The sequence below is a fragment of the Onthophagus taurus genome, chromosome 2 (genome assembly GCF_036711975.1).
Source record: "Onthophagus taurus isolate NC chromosome 2, IU_Otau_3.0, whole genome shotgun sequence".
Lineage (NCBI taxonomy): Eukaryota > Metazoa > Arthropoda > Insecta > Coleoptera > Scarabaeidae > Onthophagus > Onthophagus taurus.
This window is the reverse complement of record NC_091967.1, coordinates 10,103,607-10,129,074: the sequence shown is the minus strand read 5'-3', so window position 1 is coordinate 10,129,074 and position 25,468 is coordinate 10,103,607. Positions and strand designations below refer to the sequence as shown.

Here is a 25,468-nt window from a genome sequence, read left to right as displayed (position 1 = left end):
GTGTAAGCAAATTAAGAGATTCTAAAAGAGAAGTTCCATGTCATCAGTGGCTGTAGAGAGAGAGAGCCGGCGGAGTGAATGAATTGTAGTGATTCTCGCCAACCTAGAACCAGATTCATTAAAAATTTTGGACGAGAAAATTTTAGACACTGGAGTTTGCGATGATAGTAGTTTTTTCTGCATTATTAATTGCAGGGGTTGTGCACAAGGACCGGCCTCGTTCCAATAAATTGGCGAGATTAGTCAGTTATCACCAATCCACAACTTAAAGGTCAAAAATATAGATAAGCTTCTAGCGCAATTCCAGGAATACTGCTGATGATAAGATCAAATCAGTGATATCTGGCTGTTTGAGTGATACAGGGGTAACTAGTCTCTAAGTAGATGAGTAATATTCAACGACTTTAACTGATTCCTTAATAACTTCTTATAAAAAGGCTATTTCGTTCCAGTTGGAAGTTAACTCAGCATCTGTCTTCAAAAACTTAAAAAATCTAGTTGCGAAGAGTTGCAATCTGCACGTAATTTTTAAATTAAAAAAAATAATAATAAAATCATTATCAATAGGTACAATAAATATACGAAATTCTCTGAGAAACTTTTAGTCATTTATCTTTTCTAGAATACTTATATCAAGATAAGATTTTGTTTGCAAAGCATGAAGAAACATCTTTTTTTAATTAGATATTGTTTACCTATGCTATAGTGAAATAACGGGACTGAATGATCCTCTTCAGAACAAATCACAGCACTCAATTTTGTCGGGGGAGATCCAAAATAGTCCAAGCAATAATCGCGATGATTATATTCTTCAAACCAATACAAATTACCGTTTGGTAACACATTAAAGTTATCATCGTAGTTTAATTTAAATCTTGACTTTTCACCACAGTCAAGCATCCCATTGATTATATGAAAAGAATCGAACGGTGTCGAAGAATTTATTAATTTTGCTTCAACGTCTTTCATAAAATTGTGATTTAAATTTGTAGTGCATGCTTTATGTTGTAGAGTTTCGGTTAAAGGGCAACATTTTCGCACGCAAAGTTTAACGTCACAAATACAACCGTAGATAATCCCGTTTTCGATATAATAATTATCAGGTGCGTATTTTATGTTGTCTTTGATGATGTGATCTTCTTCTTGTAAGCCGTCCGAAATATCGATCGTTGGATGGCACTTTCTGGAATCGGCCGAGTGACATAGCGATGCCAAAACGAAAAAAATTAACACAAACACTAAACCGACATGCATTATTATTGAACGATACCGTTACGTTTGAGTAACTTAAGTCAACGTTTTAGTTTTTAATCTTATCTTTTTAATTTTATCATTATCACTTAGATTTCATTATTGTAAAAAATAAATATGTTCTTTGTAGTCCAGGTTATTGATACACCCCTTTTTTGTTCTTTACTAAATCGTTACTAAAACTTTCGAACGAATATTAATTGAAAGTAATAAAACGACTAATTAAATGTAAATTATAACGTTCGATTAAATTTGCATTAATAAATTAATTGTACCTGTAGTTGTAGTCGATGAAACTTCAGCGAGATCTTTTAAACAAAATAAAACGTTGAATACGGAAAAATCTTGGAAATAATCCATACAATAATTTTCGACGTTGTAACTTTCTTTTCCATAAATTAATTTTCCGTCGTGTTCGATGAATAACGTTTTCCTCAAACTTTTCAATGCCAAAACTCGATTTGTTGAACATTTCAGAAAACCATTCACCTTATAATAATAACTTAAATTTTCCACCGAAGATAAATCGAAATAATCGTTAAATTTTCGGTCAGAATTCGTACAATTTTTGTTGCTAATCACTTGTCCATCAGGGCAACATTTTCTTATACAAGATTTTATTCTACAAACACACCCGAAAATTTGTCCATTTTTTTTGTAATAATTTTTAACAGAGTAAGTTTCGTTATTGATTGTAATCGAACCGTTTACATCCGTTTTACCGTCAGTTATATCAACAGTGAAATAACAAAATTCATTGCAAACTGATTGATTAATAATTAAAATGAAACAAAATAGGGCGAGTGTTTCAATCATCGCTTTCAGCTTTGATACTAACCTGAAGAGAAATCAGAGTTCTGAATATATCTCTCCCCCCTTTTTTTTGCTTTTTTTCTATTGGTGAGGAAATAACACGATTATTAAATTAATTATAATTTCTTAATGAATATCAACATGTCATTTTAGTAAGGTATTAACGATTTAATTACAGCTAAAATGTTTTTCTTGGGGGGTTATTTTTAATAAATGTGTTTTGATGATACGAAATAACTTACCACGCCTTTTAACCAATATTTAATAAAATTACTTAAAAAGTTGTTTGTGCTTATATAAAAATCATTTGTTTAAAAATGAAAAAAGTTTTTTACGGATTAGATTAGACCTGAATCAATGTTGACTTCATCATTAACGTGAAATTTAATTATGAGATATTATTGTTAGCTCTCAGAAATCCAGAGTGCTTTATTATAATATGACCTGAGCATGAGAGGTTTATTTATATCGTTAAATTATTTAAATTTGACGGTCTAAAGAACAAACCAGAACAATTTTATCTTGTGAACATGCTTGAGTTTAATGTTCAACAAATTAATGATGGATATGTTTTTTAGAAATTACTCATCAATGCATTGATAACATAGTTACACAAGGCCTACAAATAAGACGAAGGTGACATTTATATGGATGTTGTAAATCGGTATTGACAAATAACTCGTAATCTACATTAAGCTATCTCAGAGGAAGCAGAGGATACGATTCTACACGGGTTGATTTGTAATTAGATATGAATATACTTGTGATGAAATTTAATAGCATTTCATGTTTTCATACGATTTGCTGAAAGAGTAACAAGACAAAATAATGAGTCCATATCAGCATCTTTGCTCGCACAATTTCCAAAGAATTTCCTTTGAATTTTGAAAAAAAAAACAGCTGATAAACATCTTCTAATCTCCCTTTCATAATAATGAAGAAGTAAATAAAAAAACGTACTATGTGATAGAGAACTTGTACCTTTGCTACACTTATAAGCTTTATGTCGAAAAGAAAATCAATCGCCAGTCGTGGACTTTCTATGAAATAAGTTTAAATATTTACGTTCCATCATAAACCAAAGCAACAACATCGATAGTGAAGTAAACGCCCGAATACTAGCAGGGAATAGAGTAGCTTTTGCGCCAAACGATCCAAACTTTTAACAAGACGTTGTAAAAAAAGGCTGTACAAGACGGTCATACATCCTGTAGTAAATTATAGTTCTGAAACATGGACGAAAGATATTACGAAGGATATATGGGTCAAAATATGATAACAAAATATGATGAATATGACAAAGCTGGGAGGATGAAGACAATTAATGAGCGGAGTAAAAGAATGCAGGAAGGATCAAAACTATTAATGTGGATTAAACCCAGATCATATCCAGAGACGGAGGTGGCTGGGACACGCGTGGAGAATGCTGACAGAGAGGGTGGCGTGCAGGATCAAGAGGAAGGCCAAGTGGGCGATGGATAGACAATGTTAGGGAGGATTTGAGGGTCCTGCAGGTGTAAAACTGGGGTAATTTAGCCCGAAATCGAGACCTAATGCAAAAGTCAGCATTCTTGAAACTCCTTCCTAATCAATTGTATGCGAGACACTCACCTCTCTTTAGAATACTGCAGTAGAAGTTTTTAGCAAAAGATTCTGATTTAGCACCACAAACAATTAATCCACCAAGCAAGACAATTCATTACGTAAATTAGGTAAGTAATAGTTGACATAGCTGGGATTCAAGAGAATGCAAAAACTCATTTACAAAAATATAAAAGGCGTCCATAAGTGATGGTGTTTAATAATTGAATTGGACATTTTTGACAAATCAAGAATTTTAAAGAACATTACTCCGTTTCGAATTATAGATAACTCTCAAATGGGATTGTTTCACAATTTATGCCTGCAGTCAGAAAATTGTAGGAGAACGAACAAACAATACCATAGGAAAATGTTAAATGTTTATTGCTTTTAGACAATGTAGCTGCTCATCCACATGAAAATATCTTTCGTTCAACAGATGAAATGTTTATTTTTCTATTAAACAAATTCAATTCACATCAAAAATGTTCGAGATTTCGGCAACTCCCGGTTATTAATATTAATTTTAATTTTGAAATGTTTGTAATCTTCACAATGAATCCTTTAATATAAATTCAAACACGATGAGTTTACCTTAAAAAACAATATTTATATAAGATATTGATAAACTTGAAGTTAGGCAAAATTAAAAACATTCTATCTTTTGAGATAACCCCACTAAATTTGGAGTAATTTTGAAAAAATTTTTCACTTTAATTAAGAATATTTTCAAAATTGCTGGTGAAGTTGACAAGTAAATCCATATTTTGGTTTTTATGGAGATAAATGATGTTTAGAATTTCAAATATTAATAGGAACATAAATAAATACCTGCACTAACTAATTGATTATTTTCACTTTCTTCATAACATATTAAACTATAAATTTCACCATTTCTGAAATAATCAACACAAAAACTCTCAGATTCCTCCTCCAAACCATCCAAGAGATTCGTTGCTATATGTTTAAAATTATTACTCTCCCCCACACGTTGATTATGTTTCATTAGTTCCGGTAAACAAGCCAAAGGTTTGTGAATAACGTGTATTTTATCTAATCCAAATTGTTTCGTTATGAACTCTTTCAATTCATTATTTGTATCGTAACTCTTCGAGGGAACACATTGAAAGTTGCCGTCCTCCTTACTAACATGTTCACTGTTTTCACAACATTTATAATAACATTTAATTACGTTACAAATACATCCAAAGATGAGACCATTGTCTTTTTTAAAATAATTTTCTGATGTGTAAACCAAATTGTTGTGCGTAACTTCGTTGTTGATTTCATAACCGTCACTTATATCTACTGTTAAAATGTTATCTTCGTTGCAAACCTGCGTATTAACACTAAAGAGAAGGGAATAAAGAACTAAAACCACTTTTTGCCACATTTTTGAATTACGGCCACCGTGTAAATGGTTACAGGATAATTTACTGTTTGCTACCAATCAAACACAAGCGTTTTTAACGAATGGAGATATGATAAGCGTTTTAATCTATAAGAATGTGTGTGGTATCTATTTGTTTATTACTCATCACATATCTACGAAAAAATGACGATTTTAAAACAAACCTTAAAAGAAAAATTAGTTATTGAGTGAAGTGACGAATTTAATATTTGATAGTATTAATGATAATAAAGGTGTTATCAAATCGGAACGCATTATTATTACTGTTTGCTTCCCTACGGATGATTTGACAATCTTCCATAAGAATCAGATATTGATCGAGCGACTTTACTTTTATCAGCGACATCCATATACTTTTAGACCCTCTAACCTATATGAATGATGAGGATTAATAAAATGCTACCCGAGGAACACAATAACCTGAAATGATGATCAAGCTGAAACTGATTTTTGTTCATATGTATAGCGATACCATGTTCTTAAAGAGTTTCAAGAAGGACAAAAAATGCGGTTCATTCAACAAGGATGGAGTTTCGGATATTGTTTGTGCCCGAGGTTGGGGATGTATTTCAAAAGAATGAGGAGAGATAACATAATTTAAACATTAGTAATACTCAACAGACCCAAGAAAATCGACCAACTCCAACAAATAAAGTAACAATATAAACAAAGAACTCCTCGCACAAATAAATAAATATGCAAAGAAAGAAGAAATGAAAAAAATGTGAAAAAAAATCCGATTAAATGTGTTTAAATATGAATCAATACATCAAACTTATAACTTCATTTATATTCTAAATAAGATTATTTTACAATATAGCAATTGCTTAGTAATGAAATAATAAAGATACGCAAATAAATACCTGTATTAGCAACAATATAACCTCCTTGTTCGCTTTCTTTATGACATAGTAAACCACGAATATTATCATTTTCAAAATAATCAACACAGAAACTCTCGGGTTTATCTTCGAATCCACTCAAGTCATCCATAACAATATATTGAAAATCACTTTTCTCGTCGTTATTTTTCGGCACGTTTATAATATGTCGATTATTATCCATTTCTTTTGGTAAACAAGACAAACGCTTATAAATAATGTACGTTTCATCTAATTTGAACTGTTCCATTAGGAATTTCTCCAATTTGTTGTGAGTGTAAACATCACTTATCGAAGGAGAACACTTTAAACTATCCTCAATTGCAGTAACACGTTCATTTTTTCCACAACACTTATAATAACATGTTATTATATTACAAATACACCCGAAAACATTCCCATCTTCAGTTTTAAAGTAATTATCCGATGTGTATACTAAATTATTATGAATAATTTCGCTGTCGTTTTGATAACCGTCGCTTATATTTATTGTAAACTGATTATTATTATTACAGGATTGAGTATCACTGGAAACGTGGTTTGTGAACTTTATAAAAAGGTATAAAATAACGAAAATTATTTTTTGAAACATATTTAAATGTGGTGTTAACGTAATGGTTATCGAAACGGTACTGTTTTTGAACGTAAGGAGATATGATATGATAGCGGTTTAATCTATAAGAAGAATCTATTTTGCTGTATTTATTTGTTTATTACTCATCAAATATCAATGAAACGGGGAAAAACGAACTATTGACAAAATTAAATTAAGTAAACTAAAAATTACGTATTAATGTATGTAGATTCATGATTGATTTATAAAATTTCGTTGGATTTTTTCTGTGAGGTCATTTAAAGTGTGTTGTCTTTACACAACAACCTCAAAATTTAGAATAAAATTGTCAGTGGATTATAAGCATCCTGACGTGGAACTCAAAGATATGTTTTTGACAATATACGCCGTAGTAGTTTCAAACCACGGCTACACAAATTACCAAAACAGGATTAATATCTAGTATATCACTTTCTTCTAATAATATTTCCGATTATGTTCTGCTGGTAACATTTCACTTAATATCAGGCTTTTTGAATTTTCTGGTTTTGTAAAATTTTCTTAAGATTTTCTTTCATTTCCACTTCTTCATATTATTCAAAACAAATAGAAACTCGAATGCAAGGTTGGGAATTATGACGTAAAAAAAGATATAGTATTAAACCTTATTATACAGAATTATTGAATATTGCACCTATCTGAAAGGCCCTAGTATCAAAAGTATAGTAAATCTAAATGAGTAAAAAGTTCATGTTGTGATTTTGCCATACCGGGTTTCTTTCTGTCTTTCCACTTTTTTACTTTTTTGTTATACAGATGAGGTCAGGAGGTTGTCTAAGCCATGCAATGTGGAACAAAGGCTAAAAATTTGTAAGAAGAAAATAAAATTTCCGCCCTGCGAACTGTATGCAACAAAAATAGTCAAAATACAGGTTGTTCCAGTTGTCGAGGTCAGTCTTAGAAAGATCGTGTCATAATAATGCTGTCACGGATGCCCTCAGTTTTGAAGATGAAGAAGATCATGTTACTTTTTGCAGTGCTATGTTGGCGATGAAAAATTATAAATGATGATGATAAATATTGATGGCTGACAGCAATCAAGAAACTGCTGTTCTTCAGTCTTTAGAGTCTAGACCGTCCCATTCAGTTGAGTCTTGGATTAAATGGAACAATCGAAGAAATAGCATAAACTGATTATTGAATGAACGAAAATTTTAATTGCAAATATGTGACTGTTCTACTGCACTCCGTATCTGGGGAACCAAATCCATATTTCCGTATCAGCATAAAAATCTTCCTTACAAAAAAACGTGTAATATCATTCCATCACACGCTATATAAATATTAGGCCCCATCTCTCTGCTAATTTTAAGAATCAGGCATTTATTGGAATCACCATACTCACGATACAAATTACTCAGTTAACACAGTTTATAAATCCTTTAGAATATATCCAACAAATAGTACTTAAAACAACCGTCTGTAAAAAGTACAGCTGGCATACATTAAAATTTATTGGCAGTATTAGAAAAGATGGTTATGTTTTTGAGTTTATAATATAGAAAATTTAATTCACGCCTACCTAAAGGTCAACGATTATTTTTTTATACATGAGCGTTACTAATATGTTTACATCGTACGTCATGTTATATTTTGTAGTTAAAACAAACTATATATGATCTGCGCTTGAAAAACAAAATTCGTTATAAAAACTATCAACATACATTCACACCCCACCCACAATCAAATTTATACATGAAATTATAACCTATATAATTAATTAATTTCAATTTTACCTGTAGTATGCACATTAAAATTTCCTTCACCTTCCACACAAACAACTCCAGCAAATCTATTTTCATCTTCGAAATAATCAACACAAAACGATTCGCGATCCTCCTCAAATCCTCGAATATCATCAATAACGATCGTCCGAATTCCATTTGGTCCAACATTAATGATAAATCTTGCGGTATCAAGATCCAAACAGTCAATGGGTTTATGCACAATGTGAAGATGACTCAAATTTAATTGACTGTTTGCAAATCGATATAATTCGTCTATATTGAAATGATCACTTTCAACGCAATTGGTTAAATTGAACATGTTGTAACCGAACGGACAACATTTATAAACGCAATCCATGATGCGACAAACGCAACCCAATATCGTGCCGTTAAAGTACTTGACGTAATTGGTTTCATTAAAAACGATTCCGTCTTTAATGATTTCGTTGTAAATGTTGATTTCACTATCACTTAGGTCTAAAGTTGGTTGGCCGTCACAAGGGAAAGTTTTGTCTTCTTGGCCGGAAGAAACGTGCAAGACTAAGTTTACTAATAAAAACAATCGAGCAATAATAACTGTTAACGCGAACATGGCACTTGGAATTCGTTTAAAAGAGTTTGTTTAAAAGTCAGGTAACGCATTTCAGTTTGTTATCTTGAGATTATAACCGCTGATAAGTCCACAGCTTAAGATTACAATAAGGTTTAGTCACGTGTTTACTCAAGTAAATAACATGAAGTTATTTGAAAAGAAAGAGAAAGCGCAATCGTTGTTAATGGTTTAATGGTTCAAGTGTTTGCAATAATAAAATAATTTTTATGTTGTTTATTTTACCTGTATTAAGAATAGATTTTTCTAGAGGTGATTCATCACACATTAAACTTCCTAAACTATGAATATCAGGAAAATAATCCACACAATATACCAAAGAACTCGAATTAGTGTCGTTAAAATTCGGAAGTTGAACGTATTCAATAGATCCATTACAAACAATTTTTTCTTCTATTACATAAACCTCCGTAGAGTTATATCTCGTTTCAATCAAACCAAAAAACGTATCATTTTGTTCACTTTTAATTTCAACACATTCATTTTCAACAATACCTTTACCAATCGGACAACATTTTCTTAAACATTCCCCTAAAGGACATATGTACCCTTCGGGATGCCCATCTTTAATTAAATATTGAGTATATTTTTGAGAATCATCTAAAATGTTATCACTTATTTCGCTTCCTTCGGCTATATCAACCGAATTAACACGATTAATTAAAGATAATTGTACCACGAAGATTAAAACTTTAAAAAACATTGTGGTTCGAGAGGTTTTTTCAAACTAACAAACGACCCATTCCGTTTTGGGGCCACCTTGTTGGGTAAATATGGTGTAATAACAGAAAAACGAGTTGAATGTTTAATTAGAATCGACTTAAAAGTTTAATATATACAAACGATGTATAACCTTTGGGTAATGCCAGTGAACTTGAAATTTGTAACTTTCTAGAATTATAAATACATTTTTGAATAAGATTAATATAATTGGTTCATTAATTTTGATTGTATTTGTCAAAAATTTTTACTTTTTGGGCACCTCCATAACAAAACTAAATATACCTTTTCATTTTATTATTAACTAATCAAAATATAAAATTCGTATTCTGTTGCACGTAATGTTATAAACAACATTTCTGAAAAATAATTTTTTTAACTGTTGAACAAAAGCAAAATAATAAATTTAAATGTTCGTCTAGTCATTGCTGAGATAACATGACTATGAAAATACGCATTTTTGTAGATTATTGAATAATATAAAACATGTTATTTTGTGTTCAAATTATTTCTAAACGGCACAACAGAAAATTTTTAAGCGTATGTTATTCACAAATGTCAAGAAATAAGGGCAAATATGTAATATGATGAAAACCATATTTTCAAATCATTTAATATTGGCTGTAGGATTTTTTAAATATATCTTAATAATTAGTTAAGAAGCAGTAATGCTAAGTAGTAAATGAGAAGTATGTAATCTTTGGAGAAAAATTGTGGGGATTATCCTTTTACCTTTGATGTGGATTAAGACATTGATCATGGTCTACTAAGAGTTCAAGTTGTGAAGTGAAATATCTTGTTGTTTCTACTATTCTAAGCAGGTAGAAGTTCTGTAGAAGTTCTAATTATTTGTATCCCTTTCTGATTTATTTAGCAGTTTGGTTTGGTACCAAATTGCACATTAGACAGCTTCCAATTGAAAAGAGTTGGTTTCACTTCTTCATAAGCGTTTCAAAATTTCTACTAATCATATAACATCATGTCTCGTACATCCACTGCCAGAAAAGAGAATCGTGCCCCACCACAAGTGCAGAAAGAAGAAGAATCAACGCATAGGGCATAGCAAAGAAGAAGCATTGTGTAAACAACGACGCTATGGACAAAGCATTCCTGTAAAATTTGGAAAATAAAAACGTCACGTTAACCAAGAAGTAGAACGTTGCTAAGAATTTGAAAACAGAAAATGTTGCTTCTCAGTATGTTGCCAGATCTTCAGAAAATAACTAATCAAAATGTGAGACAGATCAAGAGAAAGGCCTTGAACGCTGTGTACAACATTCCCTTAGCCAGATGTACTCGCCCTCCATCCTTATTCGCAATAACGACAATCTTTATATTTAGGACTGCTACAAGGCCCTGAAGAGATGTCTCCACCTACCGATGATGGATACAGGGGCTATACCTTCCAAGAGACTCCAGTTGTGATTTTTTCACCAATCGCACAGTATTACTCAACAACTTTTCAACAAAGCAACTATCGTCAAACCTAATGATTTTTTTTTCTGTCAGATATTGCTGCATCCATGACTAACTGAACAACTTACAGGTTTTGATTGCTGATGAGTTTACTTCCTTTTAGGCCTTTTAAGCCGAATGATTAAGATAATAACATAAGCAGGATGTTGTAGTTATCGAGTTCGATTATTTTGGAGTTTTTCTTTTGAAAATTGATTTAGGTTGTACAAACTTGTTTAAACACGTTATTCGTATTATAAAACAATATTCTTATTTTATGAGCTCGGTAATTTAAAGATATATGAAGAACTTCATAAAGGTTGGATTTAGGCGTCTAGAGCCTTCAAATAATTCCTGCAACATCTGACGTACCAGATACTGCCCATTCAATACAAAACTGCTAAGAATATGCTTACGCTTGGTATTAACTACTTTTGCAGTGTCGAGTCGTAATCTCGCTTCGTTCAAATTCAGCAAGGTGTTAGAAGAACCTAGTGTTTTTCCGTCAGTATACCGATATTAAAATTCCCTATTACGTGAAATCTATCGCAAATCTTTTATAATATACCTAAGTTCTTTTAAAAGAATCTAGACACACTTAAACTACCAAATCACTTAATTTTCAATAAACAACCATCATTGCTACACTAACAACTCTAATAATACCATGGGCTCACTGTAGACCAATCAAATTTAAATATAGGAGTTTTGAATCACTCTGTATACACTTTTAAAAATGTCTATTGTATACAAGTTTTAAAAATAGTTTGTCATAAAATTAAATATTTTCAAACATCGATTTTCAACACATTATTTTTTTAGTTTATCCAATACGTAATAAAATTACCATCTTGTTCTAACAAGTGCTTGAAAAAATGTTTACATTTTTAATTCATCGACAAAATTGTAAAGTGTAATTCCCCGTTGCTTCGTGTGAGCGTTGGATCCGCGTGTGAGACGAACAATAACTTAGTAACTCGCATATCTTGTTCCTTAATATTTCCTGGCCCGCAAACATTGTTTAAAGATACCGCGAACGTATCTATATTTAGGTATGGACGTCGTCATTTACATAAACATTTTCAAAGTTAACAAGATACATATGTCTAGTGGTTTTTGTGAGAATTTCCCTACAATTTGTTTATTATTGCTTAGAACGGGACGTGAACTTTTAAAGCTGAGACATTTTATATCATAAATAAATGTCAAATCATCTTGACGCAACCATTTTTAGCACACCTCTTTGTGGCGATACAAAGAAAGAAAATGTTTTTGAAATTACCTTCAAATGTGACTATAAAACCAATTTATATGAAATTTTGTATGATTTGTGTTTATAGTGTTTATAAATTACTGGATTTAATGATTAATTAAAGTTGTATTATGGCTAACTAGTAGTATAACAAAGTAAATTTTGATTTATGACGAATCTTTATCAAATTTTCTTAATGTATTCAAAGCAAATCAATTATGATGAAACCAAACAATGAGTTGTATTGAATTATTAAATAAATTCATTGAGAAAAAGTCCCGTTACAAAAATAGACAATGAAGGTGTGGATGTTATGTTGCAGGTACAAAGAGAGTTTATGGTTTTAGTTGACATAAAATTACCTCCATAATAAACTTGTTTTTCCTGATCTTCGTTGCATACAACAGCTATTGGTTGATTTAGAATCTTTGGAATAAAATAATCCAAACAATAGGTAAGCTGCGAAAATTCTTTGGACCATTTTAATTTTCCAGTTTCAGTTATACTGAAGTTATCACTTTTAGTTAACGAAAATTTTCTTGTTTGCTTACACAGACTAAAGTTATGTACAAGAACGTAATGGATCTTCGAATCTAAACCAAAGTCACGAACCAAATCTCCAATAAGGTTTTTTTCCGTTTCACTTTCAACGCAAGTTTTGTTCTTATTAAGCTCTTGGGAATTCCCGCAACACTTTCGAATACACGGCCGGAAGTTGCACGGGCATCCTCGCAACACACCATATTCATCAGTAAACACGTTGTCTTTTGTGTAAACCACGCTGTCCAACTTGTACGCTTTAGCGATTTGATCGTACACCGAATTATTTAAATTCACGCTTAATTCAAATTCACACGGTCCGTTTGCATTTGCCAACCACGTGATTGACAGTAAAAATAAAAGGAAAGCGAGTAGTTTCATTTTTTTTATCACTTAAAATTCACAAACAAAAAAAATTTACTAGCAACGAGTTTACGTCAATCGCTTTAATCTCGAAGCGAAACTAAAAGCGAGCGTTTCGCTCTGTTCTGTATACCGGTCTAAGATGATTTTGAAAGCGCTAAGAAATACATACGCGCACACGTAAGATATTATGCGCATGAACTTTTTTTTTTATTCGTTTTATTCTATATAAAATAAAATACTCGATAGAAATAATAATTCTTAAAGAATTTAAAACCTAATAATAAATTGTTTAAAACTATTATTTAGAGGTGATCTAAAATTGTGTACATGTTTCGTGTTTATTAGCGAATTATGTGACATAGAAAAAATGTTTATTTACATTAATTTTGTCTTTGTTAAACCAAGTTAACTCTGGTCCCAGTGTCTTCCCCTTAACAAGTCTTGAATAATCCTATTCTTTCTGCCACTCATCCAGTGCTTACAAAGATACCTCTGTAATCCGAAGAAGGCCAATACATTGGCCGATACGATAGTGATATTCGAAATTTCTTTGGAATTCCACTAAAACGCCAAAAATGACCTTTTTAAGTAACCTTTATGCTACTGGTAAAAGGTCAAAATTTTATAGAATGGTGTTTTAGTTCTGTGTTGGTGGAAGTCTTTTTTGTGCTTTGATGGAGATACGAGCAAGATGCAAATAAATCCATTACTTGTAATTATTTCATACCAAGAAAAGTTGATTACTGTTGATACTACAAATAGGGTTACAAGAGACAACAATGAAAGATATTGAGAGAAACCAAGTTTTATGGTATTGCTATGTGCAACGAATGGTGGACAGATTACCGAAAAAAGCGATGATATGGATATCGTAGCAAAGAAGAGCGAGATGAAGACCCAAGAACAGCTGGAGAGAGCGTTTTGTTGAGTTGGAAGAGTGATGAGTGACAAGAATCTCAATGAGAACGAGTGGCAGGATCGGAAATGGTTGAGTCTAATTGGACTTCGTTGTTGGACGTTTTAAACGATATATATATTTTCTTTTCCAGTATTAATTTACTTACAATATCGTCATTTATACTTGAACTGCCTCCATCTTTATTTTCAAGAAACAAAGTAGTTATTAATGACACGTGGTAAAAGGAAAAGTGCAAAACTTCAGAACTGTTATCTTTGAAAACAGTCATAAACTAGAAGATAGCAGTTTTGATTAAAGCTCAAAATGTACAGAAGATTATCGGTTATTAATGATTCTTCGCGCTGTGAGCTGGAGATGCTATTTTCTGACGCATCACTGTTTGATGATACGCACTCCATATCTTCTTTACATTCCGAGCTTTTGAGTATATGGATGGTAGTTTTGAACTAGCTAGCCTAATTTTCATTGGAGATCCAAATATAACAGCTCGTTACCTCCTAATAAATATTTCTTTACTTGTACTATTTCGCACTTCAATGTTATGGTTATGCTGCTTGTGTTAGTCAGAACCCCAAGATTTCTAGTGACGCATTCTTATGTGATGTAATAAGTATTAGGTTACACACAAATTTACCATCAAAATTCATATTATCTTCGATTTAGTTTAGAAGTAAACATTTAGATAGATACGCATTGAAATAGGCCAATCAGAGAGGTGAATTTTGTATCTTGCGTTCTTACATGATATTATAGTTTTACACTACACTAGAACTAGAAACATTCGTGTTTAGCCATACTGAGAGACGTGTGGCTAAACCCTAATTTTTGCTTAAAACTGACTAACAGCAACCCTTCTTTTTGGGGCTTCAATTTGAAAACACTCGTCCGAATTAAAAAATAGAGTATGCTTTACGTATTCTTTTTACTCATTATATTCTATATAATGGGACCTAAGAAATCATCAATTTTTCTATTAACTACAAAGAAGTTTAATAAAATTTAATTTTATTGACAATTTATTAGTTAATGTTCTAAATGATATGGATGATTTTTAAAACTCACCCATAGAATAATAGCTTTGGACTGCAGTGGTTGGTTCAGCACAAAGTAAACTATCCGGATAATCATTTGACAAAATAAATTCCAAACAATAAAATTCAGGACTGATCGGTTTTTGTTTTGAATCTTGTTTTATAAATCCCGAAGAAGTGATAGTATAATCTCTACTCTCGATCAAGTATCTTGTACGTGGGTATTTGCACAGTAATTTATCGTAAACGACGGAAAACGATCCGAAAATGTTTTGCAAATTTGTAACATTTTCCGACACCGTACAAGTTCGATTCACGAACCTCTCGTTTTCACCGCAACATTTTCTTATACAAGGTTTCGCATCACAAATGCAACCGATGATTTTTTCACCTCCATCTTCATCACGGTAATAATTTTCGCGGGTATATACAATTCCGTTGTGAGTAATTTCTTTGTTAACGTCATTTAAGGCGCCGTTAGTTATGTCAATAGAAAAGTTGTAAGTACAATTTTTTCCGTAAATAAATTTTGTAAATAATAGTGTTGCAATAACGTAATAATTGATTATTGTGGAAAAAAATTGAGTACCGATTCGCGACATGTCGAACTTAAAACTAACTAATCCACGCCTGAATTGAAATTGTCCCGCAGGTTTTGTCTCTCCACTTCAAAATTGTGGTGGGGAAGAGTTGGTCTTTCTCTTGTGGCAAAAGTCTTTTGGGATAAACCGTTTATGTTTAAAGATAGCTTGTTTATTTCCAAACATGTTTTCTCAGCTTCCATATACACACGAATCATTAAACAATACAAAGGTTGAAACAATATTTTGTCCATGTGATGTATTAACGTTGTATATCAAGTATATGTTGTTGAATGAACGATTATGATTTCAAATTAATTTAAAGCATGCTTTATATTAGGAAATCAAAAATGTTATAAGAATTTTTTAATGAATTACGTATACTACATTTTTTAACCTTAGTCACATTTTATGGTAATGTACGTAATAATTCCTTGGAATTTTTCGATGTTAGAACGTCACGAAAAAAATTATTTAAATTAAATGTGGGTTCTAGTTTCAAACGTATAAGTAGGCGTTAAATACAATTGATTTTTGGATTTACCAATAAATAAATTAGTAATTTCGATAGATATAATGAGGAGTTGTTTGATTTGATTCATTTTATATTTACTATTCCGTTTAAAAAACTAATTAGAATGTTATTAAAAAAAATTAAATACCTATGCTTAAATAATGTGGGATTTCCTTGGTGTTACCATTTGAATTGAGACAAAGTAAAGCATCCGGTTTATCGGCCGATTTAATGTATTCCAAACAATAATTTTCAATATCAATGGCAATATTCTTGTATAAAAGTTTACCATCCGGAGTGAAAACAACATCTTTCGACGGTAAAATACGCCTTTGTTTTCCATTTTTGCACAATAACGTTTTTGGAATGATATGGACCTCAGTTTGAAAGTACTCGAAGTGATTTAAAATTTGTAAAATATCTGAATAACTCTCGTTAAATTCACAAATTTTCGTTTTTACGTTAAGAATTTCATCCACACCACAACATTTTCTTACACATTTCTTAAAATCACATAAACATCCGTAAATCCTTCCGGTTTTCACATCCTCAAAATAAGTTTTTGGGTTAAACGTGATGTTATTGTATAGTCTGTCTTCATTATGAAGATGTTCACTATTTGTTATATCAACACTTACATTTACATTACACTGATTTTTAAAACCAATTACGAGGTGAATAACAGGAAAACTTAGCAAAAGTATTTTAATCATTATCAATCTTTGCGGTTTGTAGCGAATTTAGAGGAAAATAATTTCGTACTGTTTGAAGTGGAGTTCACGATCTAACTAAACATAAACCTATAAAACCTTCGGTTTTTGGTATAAATTAACATATATATATATACATACAGAGTGTCTCACGTAACTGGTTCAGTCAATAAACCATATCTCAGCCAGAACATTGGTTGAGAAATGGGGTTTGAAAGAGCATGGAGAAATATGCCTAAAAAAAAAATCAAAATAACTCGAAAACGAAAAAGTTTGGTAACAATAACTTTTATCAAAGTCAACATATTTTTTCGCATATAATTAAAGTTGTAGTCTACTTCCGGTAGCCCAAGTTTGAGATGATTAATTAACCCCTACTACCACAATTTCAAAACTGTACGAATAGTGGAACTTAAAAAAGTTTTAACGAACCAGTTACATGAGAGTTACCCTGTATATAACTAAAATGAATAGTAATATTTGTTATTTGTGTAACTTAAGCTGATAGCAATCCATTTTGATTGCCGGTGTGTTTGATTTTATTGCTCACAAGCGATATACATTAGTAATTAATAGATAACAAAATATAATAAATTATACAACAAATTATACTTCTACAACATTTTGTCATATCTCCAACAATAGCCGAGATATCTATTGTGACAGCTAAAATTAAACTCACTGTATAAGATGTGTTAGATTTGCACGGCGTTATTTTAGGCATATGTTTTCAAGAACAAAATAAACAAAAAAGTTTATATAAACACATGTCTCGAATTGATTAATTACTGTAATTTTGAGGGTTTACGATTTATTTCTTTAAAAGTTTTGTATTAATTAAGCAGTTGTGGATAGATATTGGAAGCATTTTAGATTAACTTTAACAAAAAAATTGATTTTTAAAAATATATAAGTCGTGTTTGCGGTCATTTTGAAGGGTTTATTTGTTATTTAACCCTTAATGCATTGGTAACGATAAAAAATGGAAATTAAAAAAATGAGTACTTCCTGTTTTCAAAATTTAAAGTTTTTCCATAAAAATTCTTAAACTGCATTAAAATGGATTTTTAGAGATAAATAAGTCGTGTTTGGGGTTATTTTAAAGGATTTCTCACACTTAATGTATTGGTAACGATAAAAAATGGAAATTAAAAAAATGGGTAGTTCCGATTTTCAAAATTTAAAGTTTTTTTATTAAAATTTTTAATCTCCATTAAATTTCCTTTAAAATAAATCCAAACACGACCAAATTATCTTCAAAAATAACCAAGATATGATTAAAATACAATTATTTTGACAGCTGACGTTTGACATTTTAGGTTAGTTCTAATAAAAAATACATTTTTAAAGATAAATAGGTCATGTTTGGGCTCATTTTAAAGAATTTTTCATCCTTAATGGATTGGTAATGATAAAAAATGGAAATTAAAAAAAATGATGAGTTCCAATTTTCAAAATTTAAAGTTTTCCATCAAAATTCTTAATCTTCATTATATTTCCTTTAAAATAAATCTAAACACGGACAAATTATTTTCAAAAACAACCAAGATATGATTAAAATAAAATTATTTTGACAGGTGACGTTTGACATTTCAATTTAGTTTTAATAGAAAATTTATTTTTGAAGATAAATAGGTCATGTTTGGGCTCATTTTAAAGGATTTTTCACCCTGAATGCATTGGTACTGATAAAAAATTGAAATTAAAAAAATGAGGAATTCCAATTTTCAAAGTTTAAAGTTTTTCATCAAAATTCTTATTCTCCATGAAATCTATTTTAGCAATACTGGCAAAAAACATACTGGCAGCTTAAAAGCTGTCCAAATACTTTATTCAGACAATTAAGTTCTTTATAACAATTTTTCAAAAGAACCATTAGTTGAGGTTGAATAAAAAGGTTGCCGCTATTATTTACCTTATGAGCCAAGTTTGATGCAAAATTAAATTTAACGTTTCCTACCTAATGATGTAGTTATAGATGGTACCCCTTCAGGTTTACAAAACAAAGCTTGCAAACCATTTTTTTCCTCAATATATTCAAGGCAATAATCAGAATGTTGAAAATAATGACTTCCGAAATATAAAAATCCTTTTGAAGTCAACATAAATTTTGATGTTTTAATTCGTTTTTTCTTGCATACGACCATATTTGTTAGGACTCGAAATTTTGGTACATTCTTTGAAGAAACATCTTGAAAAAACTTATTTTTACGATCAACGCAAGTTTTATTTTTCATCACTTCATTTAAACCGCAACATTTAACCACACAAAGCGTAACATGACAAATACAGCCCCTTATAGAATGATTACTTGAGATATAATAACTTTTTCGCTCAAACTCAAATCCGCTTTCTAAAAATGTTTGAGTTTTTAAATGGTACGAAGCGTTGTCTAAAGATATTGTTTGTTCCTCCGGACACGGTAATGATGTACAAGAAACGGTGGAAATGATTGCGAAATAAACGACTATTCTAGCTACGCAATTCATACTGCAACGGAAAAATTGGGACTGATTGTTTTAGGATAAAGCGAGTTTTATAGGTGTTGAAAACAATTATAGTAATACTTTGGGGTGTCGTAAAGTAAACGTGAACCTTAATTTAATAGAAAGCACGTATCGTATTACTACAATTCTCAAATTTACTAACCTATTTTTTTAAAATCTTCCTTTTCCATCCAAGCACAATAGAAAATTCCATTTTCACCATTAAATACGTCGCCACAAAACGATTTAATTATATAATCTGAAGTAACAAACACATTTCCGCTTTCGTGCAAATAAAAATCATCTTCGTACGAAGACAAAAACATTTGAAAAGTTCCATCGGAACAATTCAAATTATACTCGATATCATCGCTTTCAATAACGTCAAAATACGATTTTAAATCCTCTTGATGAGGCAATAATGAAACGTTAAAATTGTCGAAATCGCTATAGTTACAGATTAAATTTTCTTGGAATGTTAACTCTAATCCGCGCTGGCAACATTTTTTCAAACACGGTTTTTCACCACACAAATCCGATTTTAAAGGAGGAAAACTACAAAAGAAAATAAAAGCGTACGCGAAGATTTGCTTCATTTTTAAAACGATGTTTTACGAACAAAGACTAAACATTCAGTGAATAACACATTGAATAATATGGAGATAAAAAATGATTACTGGAAACGTTCTTTTTGGTAAACCACAGGAAATCCTGATATTTTCATGGAAGATTGAAGTATGTATGATATGCTACATTTTTATTTTTCTCTTAATATAATTTACTCATTTAGAAATAACAAACAGTTTATAGCAAAATAATAGAAAATTGGTGTTAGTAATAATAACTGGTTTTAATTTGGGTAATTAAAAACGTGTGAAACTAAACCCTCTCTAGATAAAATTAGTGTGACTGAAGATGCACGGAAATGTATCAGTAACTTGGGATTAATTTATCATGAACTTACAAGAAAAGAGGCTAATGAGTTTGTTAGGCTATGCTTAAGGAGAGCTCAAGATAGCTATGTTCAGTGGCTTTAATCATTGATAATGCTCCTTGCCATTGTGGTGTTGAACAAGTGTTTGAAGAATCAGAATTTTCTCTTTACAAGTCCAATGCTAAATCCAATTGAACACGTCAATTTTGAAGGCAGGTGTAGTTTTCAGGAAAAGTTTGGTATCATTTGTAAGATTAGCCAAAAACCCGAAAGTGCATAGTGAAACTCTGCCAAAACCACATCCTCCTGACCAATTAATACAATCCAGTAAAAGAGTAAAAAAAAGTTATAAGAGTGACAGTGGAGAAATGTCATCTAGCAACGACTGCCAATAAATTTTAATTACTTGATATGCTTTAATGTTCAACATTTAAAACAGATAAAATAATATTGATTTCAGTGAACTTAATGTTTATACTTATTGCCGTTAGAACGAAATTTAGAGAATTAAATGTTCTACAGGATAGAATAGCTAACTTTTTTGTTCAAATTTGATTTTGTTGAGTTGTTTTAGGCTGTAGCAAAATAGCGGAGAGTCCGATTTATGCCATCAATACCTCAAAATGTTCGTCTGGATCTCTACTTTCATGTTCATATAGCTACAAAAGCACACTATGCAAAATAAAAAATATACTGAACATGAACCGTTACTATGTTTCTTAATTTACGATTTTCCACATTTTTGGGTATATCTCGAAAACTGGACGTGATGGAGAAAAACTGAAGACAGTTTCAGAATCAACGCAACATTCTACGTTATAAAAAAAATATCGCAGTCTTCGAGGAAAAAATTGATTAAAATTTGTAAACTAGTATGCAACCAATATGACAGTGCAATACGCATCATACGTAAATCGCGTATTGCAATAAAAATACTGTGATATTGGTTGCATACTTGCCATGATAACGTCGGGTACGATAATTAATTAACGCAGTGTACATATTAAGCTTAATATACAACAATCTAGCACTGAATGAAGAACAAATTTTTATAAGTCGTAATAAAATAATTTAATAATACCTACCCATTGCTACATGAGGAATATTATGTTTATATTGGTTCAGATCAACACAAATTAATGCATCTGGTCTATCATGCGATCGAATATAATCCAAACAATAATTTTCAATACCAATAATCAAATTATTATAAACAAATTTAATATCTTCTGTTAAATCAACATGAGACGATCGTACAATATATCTAGTTGTTCCATTCTTACACATTAATTTTTGTGAAATAATGTGGACATCGTTTCGTAAGAATTCGAAATGATTTAAAGCTTGTAAAATGTTCGGATGTTGATCGTTAAAATCACACATTTTCGTCGTCCCATTAAAAATTTCGTTTAAACCGCAACATTTTCTTATACATTTTTTAAAATCACATAAACATCCATAAATCCTTTTATTTTTGGCATCTTCGAAATAATTCTTCGGTTCGTATGTGATATTATCGTATACTTTACTTCCATTAAGGAGATGCTCACTGGCTGTTATGTCAACACTATACTTTTCGCCGCATAGATTTTCGAGGGCATTTACAACGTAAACGACACAAAATAACTTAATTAAATTTTTTTTAAACATTATCGATGCTTGCGGTTTGTTGGTAGTCCAGTAACTGATGTTTTGAATTAGAGCGTTTGTTTATAAAACTTAAGCACACATAAATTTTGTTTTGGTTCAAAGTAAAATATACCGGTAGGAAAAAGTTTAAAAACGATAAGATATAGAAAAATTTAAAAAGAAATTTTATGTCTTAAGTTTGTTTATGATATCAGAAATAATCAGATAAGGTTTTATTTACGTTAAATCCTATTTAATTTTACAACAAAAATAAAAGGCGGTATTTGATTTAAAACTTAATATAGACAACCAATTAAACAAGTGAAAAAAGTTGCCTGTACTTTATTAATATTAATAATTTCCTTATAATATCAAAAGATTAACTAAATAAAAATTTCTTTACCTAATTCCATTATGAATATTAAATTTTACATTATGTAACGTCACTTTTTTTATAACTAGTGATGTAATGATTTCATTACATCACTAGTGTCGTAATGAATTTTATTACCTAACTACAAATTGACATCTGTCATTAATAGAATAAGTCAAGTTTTGAACAAAAATTGCATTTTCAATGGCATTAGATAAAATATTGTGTTTTTCATAACTTGTTACGTAAATAACTATTTTTGTAAGCATTTTATGTAAAGCGAGTTCAAAAAAATTAGTTACCTATTATAGTTTCGTTAAAACTTTGGTATTCTTCATCAGCATATCCACATCTAATTACCCAAATGTCATCAGAACCATTTATAAATTCAAAACAAAAATCGGCAGTAACATTTTCTTGAATGCCAGGTAGGTATAAAGATCCGTCCACTTGTAAATAAAACGAATCATATTCCGGATAAGTTATCGGATCCAACATATATCTATATCTATTTTCACAACTAAAATTAACTGTTATTATATGTTTGGATGTATCCGTAACATTAATCACTTCAGTCCCTCCATAAATTTCCGGATCTAGACTTTTCACTAAATCATCACTTAATCCACAACTATCGTTTATAAACATCTCTCCTTCTGGGCAACATTTTTTAACGCATGTTTTTACAAGACAAACACATCCATAAATCGTTGTGTTATCATCATCAAGTTGAAAATATTTATCTTCGGAATAAGTGAATCCCTGATATGATATATTTGTTAAGTTGGTGGACATGATGTCATCGTAGTCGTTATCCAGCTTGATAATAACAGTTTCCTCGATAGGACAAGGCAATTGAATTGAAAACACCGTTTTTACACAGAGAATAACGCAGTATAGTATAACGAACACGACCATTTCCGCGATAGTTACGTTAAATTATGAATCCGCTCTGATTTTATCTAAAATGTGTCATATTGGTTTCGGTTATGTGTGGTTTTTTGTTCATTGATAAAGAAACCGATGAAAATGAAGAAATAACGTCATATGATTTAGAATCTTATCTAATATTCTTTTTTTTTTGTTTAAGTAAACTTATCGAAAAATGTTTGTTTAAAACGTTGTTGTTATAGATATATTTATAAAGATTAATTTGGCAAGATAGGCAATATATCAGAATCAGATTGATATTATAAAACGTCATGCCTGAAGACCTGTTTAGGCACGAAACGTTGGTAGAATCTACAGTATTCGCCAAAAAGATATTTTAAATGGAATGTTATGGTTTTTATTACATGTCCAAATTCTGTACAACAAAATTGATTGACTTTGATTAGGATTATTGATATTTAGAGCTTTTCGTTTTCCAGCTATTTTAATTTTCATTTTTTCTAACAGTTTTTTTTTTTGCAAAACTTCAACATTCAAGCAAAATTTGTATGATTTCACTTCAAATCGTCACAAATACAACGTAATTATACAGGATGGTCAAAAAATGAAGTAGATATGAAATTAATCATTGAACCTCAGGCTTAATTATCTCGGTTTAATTAGTCAAAAAATCTACACTTCCAGCTGATAAAACTCAGGCTGCTTGCGACCGAGGCACCACAATACGATGAGCAGTTTGAGGTTGGTATAATGTTGACGTCGGATTACGGTTTTACAATATTATGACCAGTTTGATGTTGATATAATCTTAATCACTAAACCTCGGCTGTAAGCAATCTCGCCTTAATTAGTCATAAAAAATGTGCAACCTCAAATAATAAAACCAAGGTCGCTTGCTTCCGAGGCGCTACAATATGATGATCTATTTTAGGTTAATATAATTTTAATCACTAACTCTCGACTGCAAGCAACCTCGGCTTAATTAGTGAAAGATCTACAGTCTGAGGTCGTTTCTATCCAAGCTGTCACAACATGATGATCAGATTCAAGTTGATGTAATATTAATATCACTGTGCTTGGACCGCAATCAACCTCGGCTGAATTAGACAAAACATCTTATAATTCCACCTGATAAAGTCGAAACCGAGGCACCACAATATGATTGACAATTTCATGATTTGTTTCTAAACCTTAAGAATGAAGTGTACAAACAAGTAAGGGATAATGCTAAAACTTGTCAATCAGGAATTTTTGTATGAAATAAGTTATTATTGAAAGATTTAAGTCAAGATTTAATAGTAATATCATTGATGAATTTTTTGTTGCGATTCATGATATTAATTAAAAATAATATATAGATAATATATTAAATATACGTACCATATGAATATAAAACATTCATATCTGATGGTGGTGGGTTGCAATTTAATGCTGAAATATAAATTGTTTCTCTATTGTAATCTCTTCCGGTTTTCAATATAATATTTCTTAATTATTGAAACATTGTTTATTTGTTATAGATCTGCTACTGACCTGTTGAAACAACCGATCCATCATACCTCCCGTTTGTAAATAATCTTTCTTCATCGTAGTATACACATTGGATAACTGTAAATTCTTCTTCACCTTCGATTCGATCGATACAAAAAGTTCCGTAAGATAAAGTTCTTGCATACGGCATAAATAGATCGCCATTACTTTGAAGATAATACTCATCCTCCATACACACATTCGGATCCAATTTTATTTCGGACTTAGCACACCGTCGAGTACCATAAAAAACGTATAAAGATTTTTCGACTACACCAACCACCTTAGTTCCATCGAAAACTTGTAAATTCGAAATTGATTCGGATTCTGCACGGCGCATACACGTTTTGTTTACGAATATTTCGTCGTTTTTACAACACTTTTGCACGCAACCTTTTAAAAAGCAAACGCAACCGTAAAAACGATCGCCTACAACGAAAGTGTAGTATTGTGGATATTTGATACCCTCATGGAATATCTCTCCAGTAGGAAGTAGAGTTGAATTGTAAGTTATATCGACGGCATCTTCAAAATCACAGAGCGTTTCTATTTTTGATGATGTGTAATGTATTTGGAGATAAAGTAGAATTAGAGAACGAATAGTGTCACTAATACAAAACATTTTTACTAGAATGGGAGCTTTTAATACA

General features: G+C 30.9%; 1 protein-coding gene across 18 annotated transcripts in view; it reads right to left on the bottom strand.

Moving 5' to 3' along the window:
• Positions 1-25,468, bottom strand: part of LOC111426873 (G-protein coupled receptor Mth2-like) — a 34,901-nt gene that overhangs the window by 4,772 nt on the left and 4,661 nt on the right. For 2 of the 18 annotated variants that reach the window (XM_023061699.2, XM_023061705.2), the window contains exons 1-2: positions 24,822-25,455; positions 24,669-24,719 (exon numbers count right to left, since the gene is read on the bottom strand). The exons of 3 other annotated variants lie outside the window; for them this stretch is intronic. In XM_023061699.2, the coding sequence (XP_022917467.1) occupies positions 24,669-24,719; positions 24,822-25,440 (670 nt within the window). In that variant the 5' untranslated portion in view covers positions 25,441-25,455. Of the gene's footprint in view, positions 1-695; positions 1,293-1,526; positions 2,246-4,476; positions 5,089-5,919; positions 6,556-8,286; positions 8,931-9,112; positions 9,606-12,676; positions 13,369-15,201; positions 15,794-16,413; positions 16,994-19,624; positions 20,094-21,480; positions 22,106-22,699; positions 23,331-24,668; positions 24,720-24,821; positions 25,456-25,468 lie in introns of those variants that run through there. 13 more of the 18 variants (XM_023061710.2, XM_071194141.1, XM_023061700.2 and 10 more) reach the window with 12 other exon arrangements.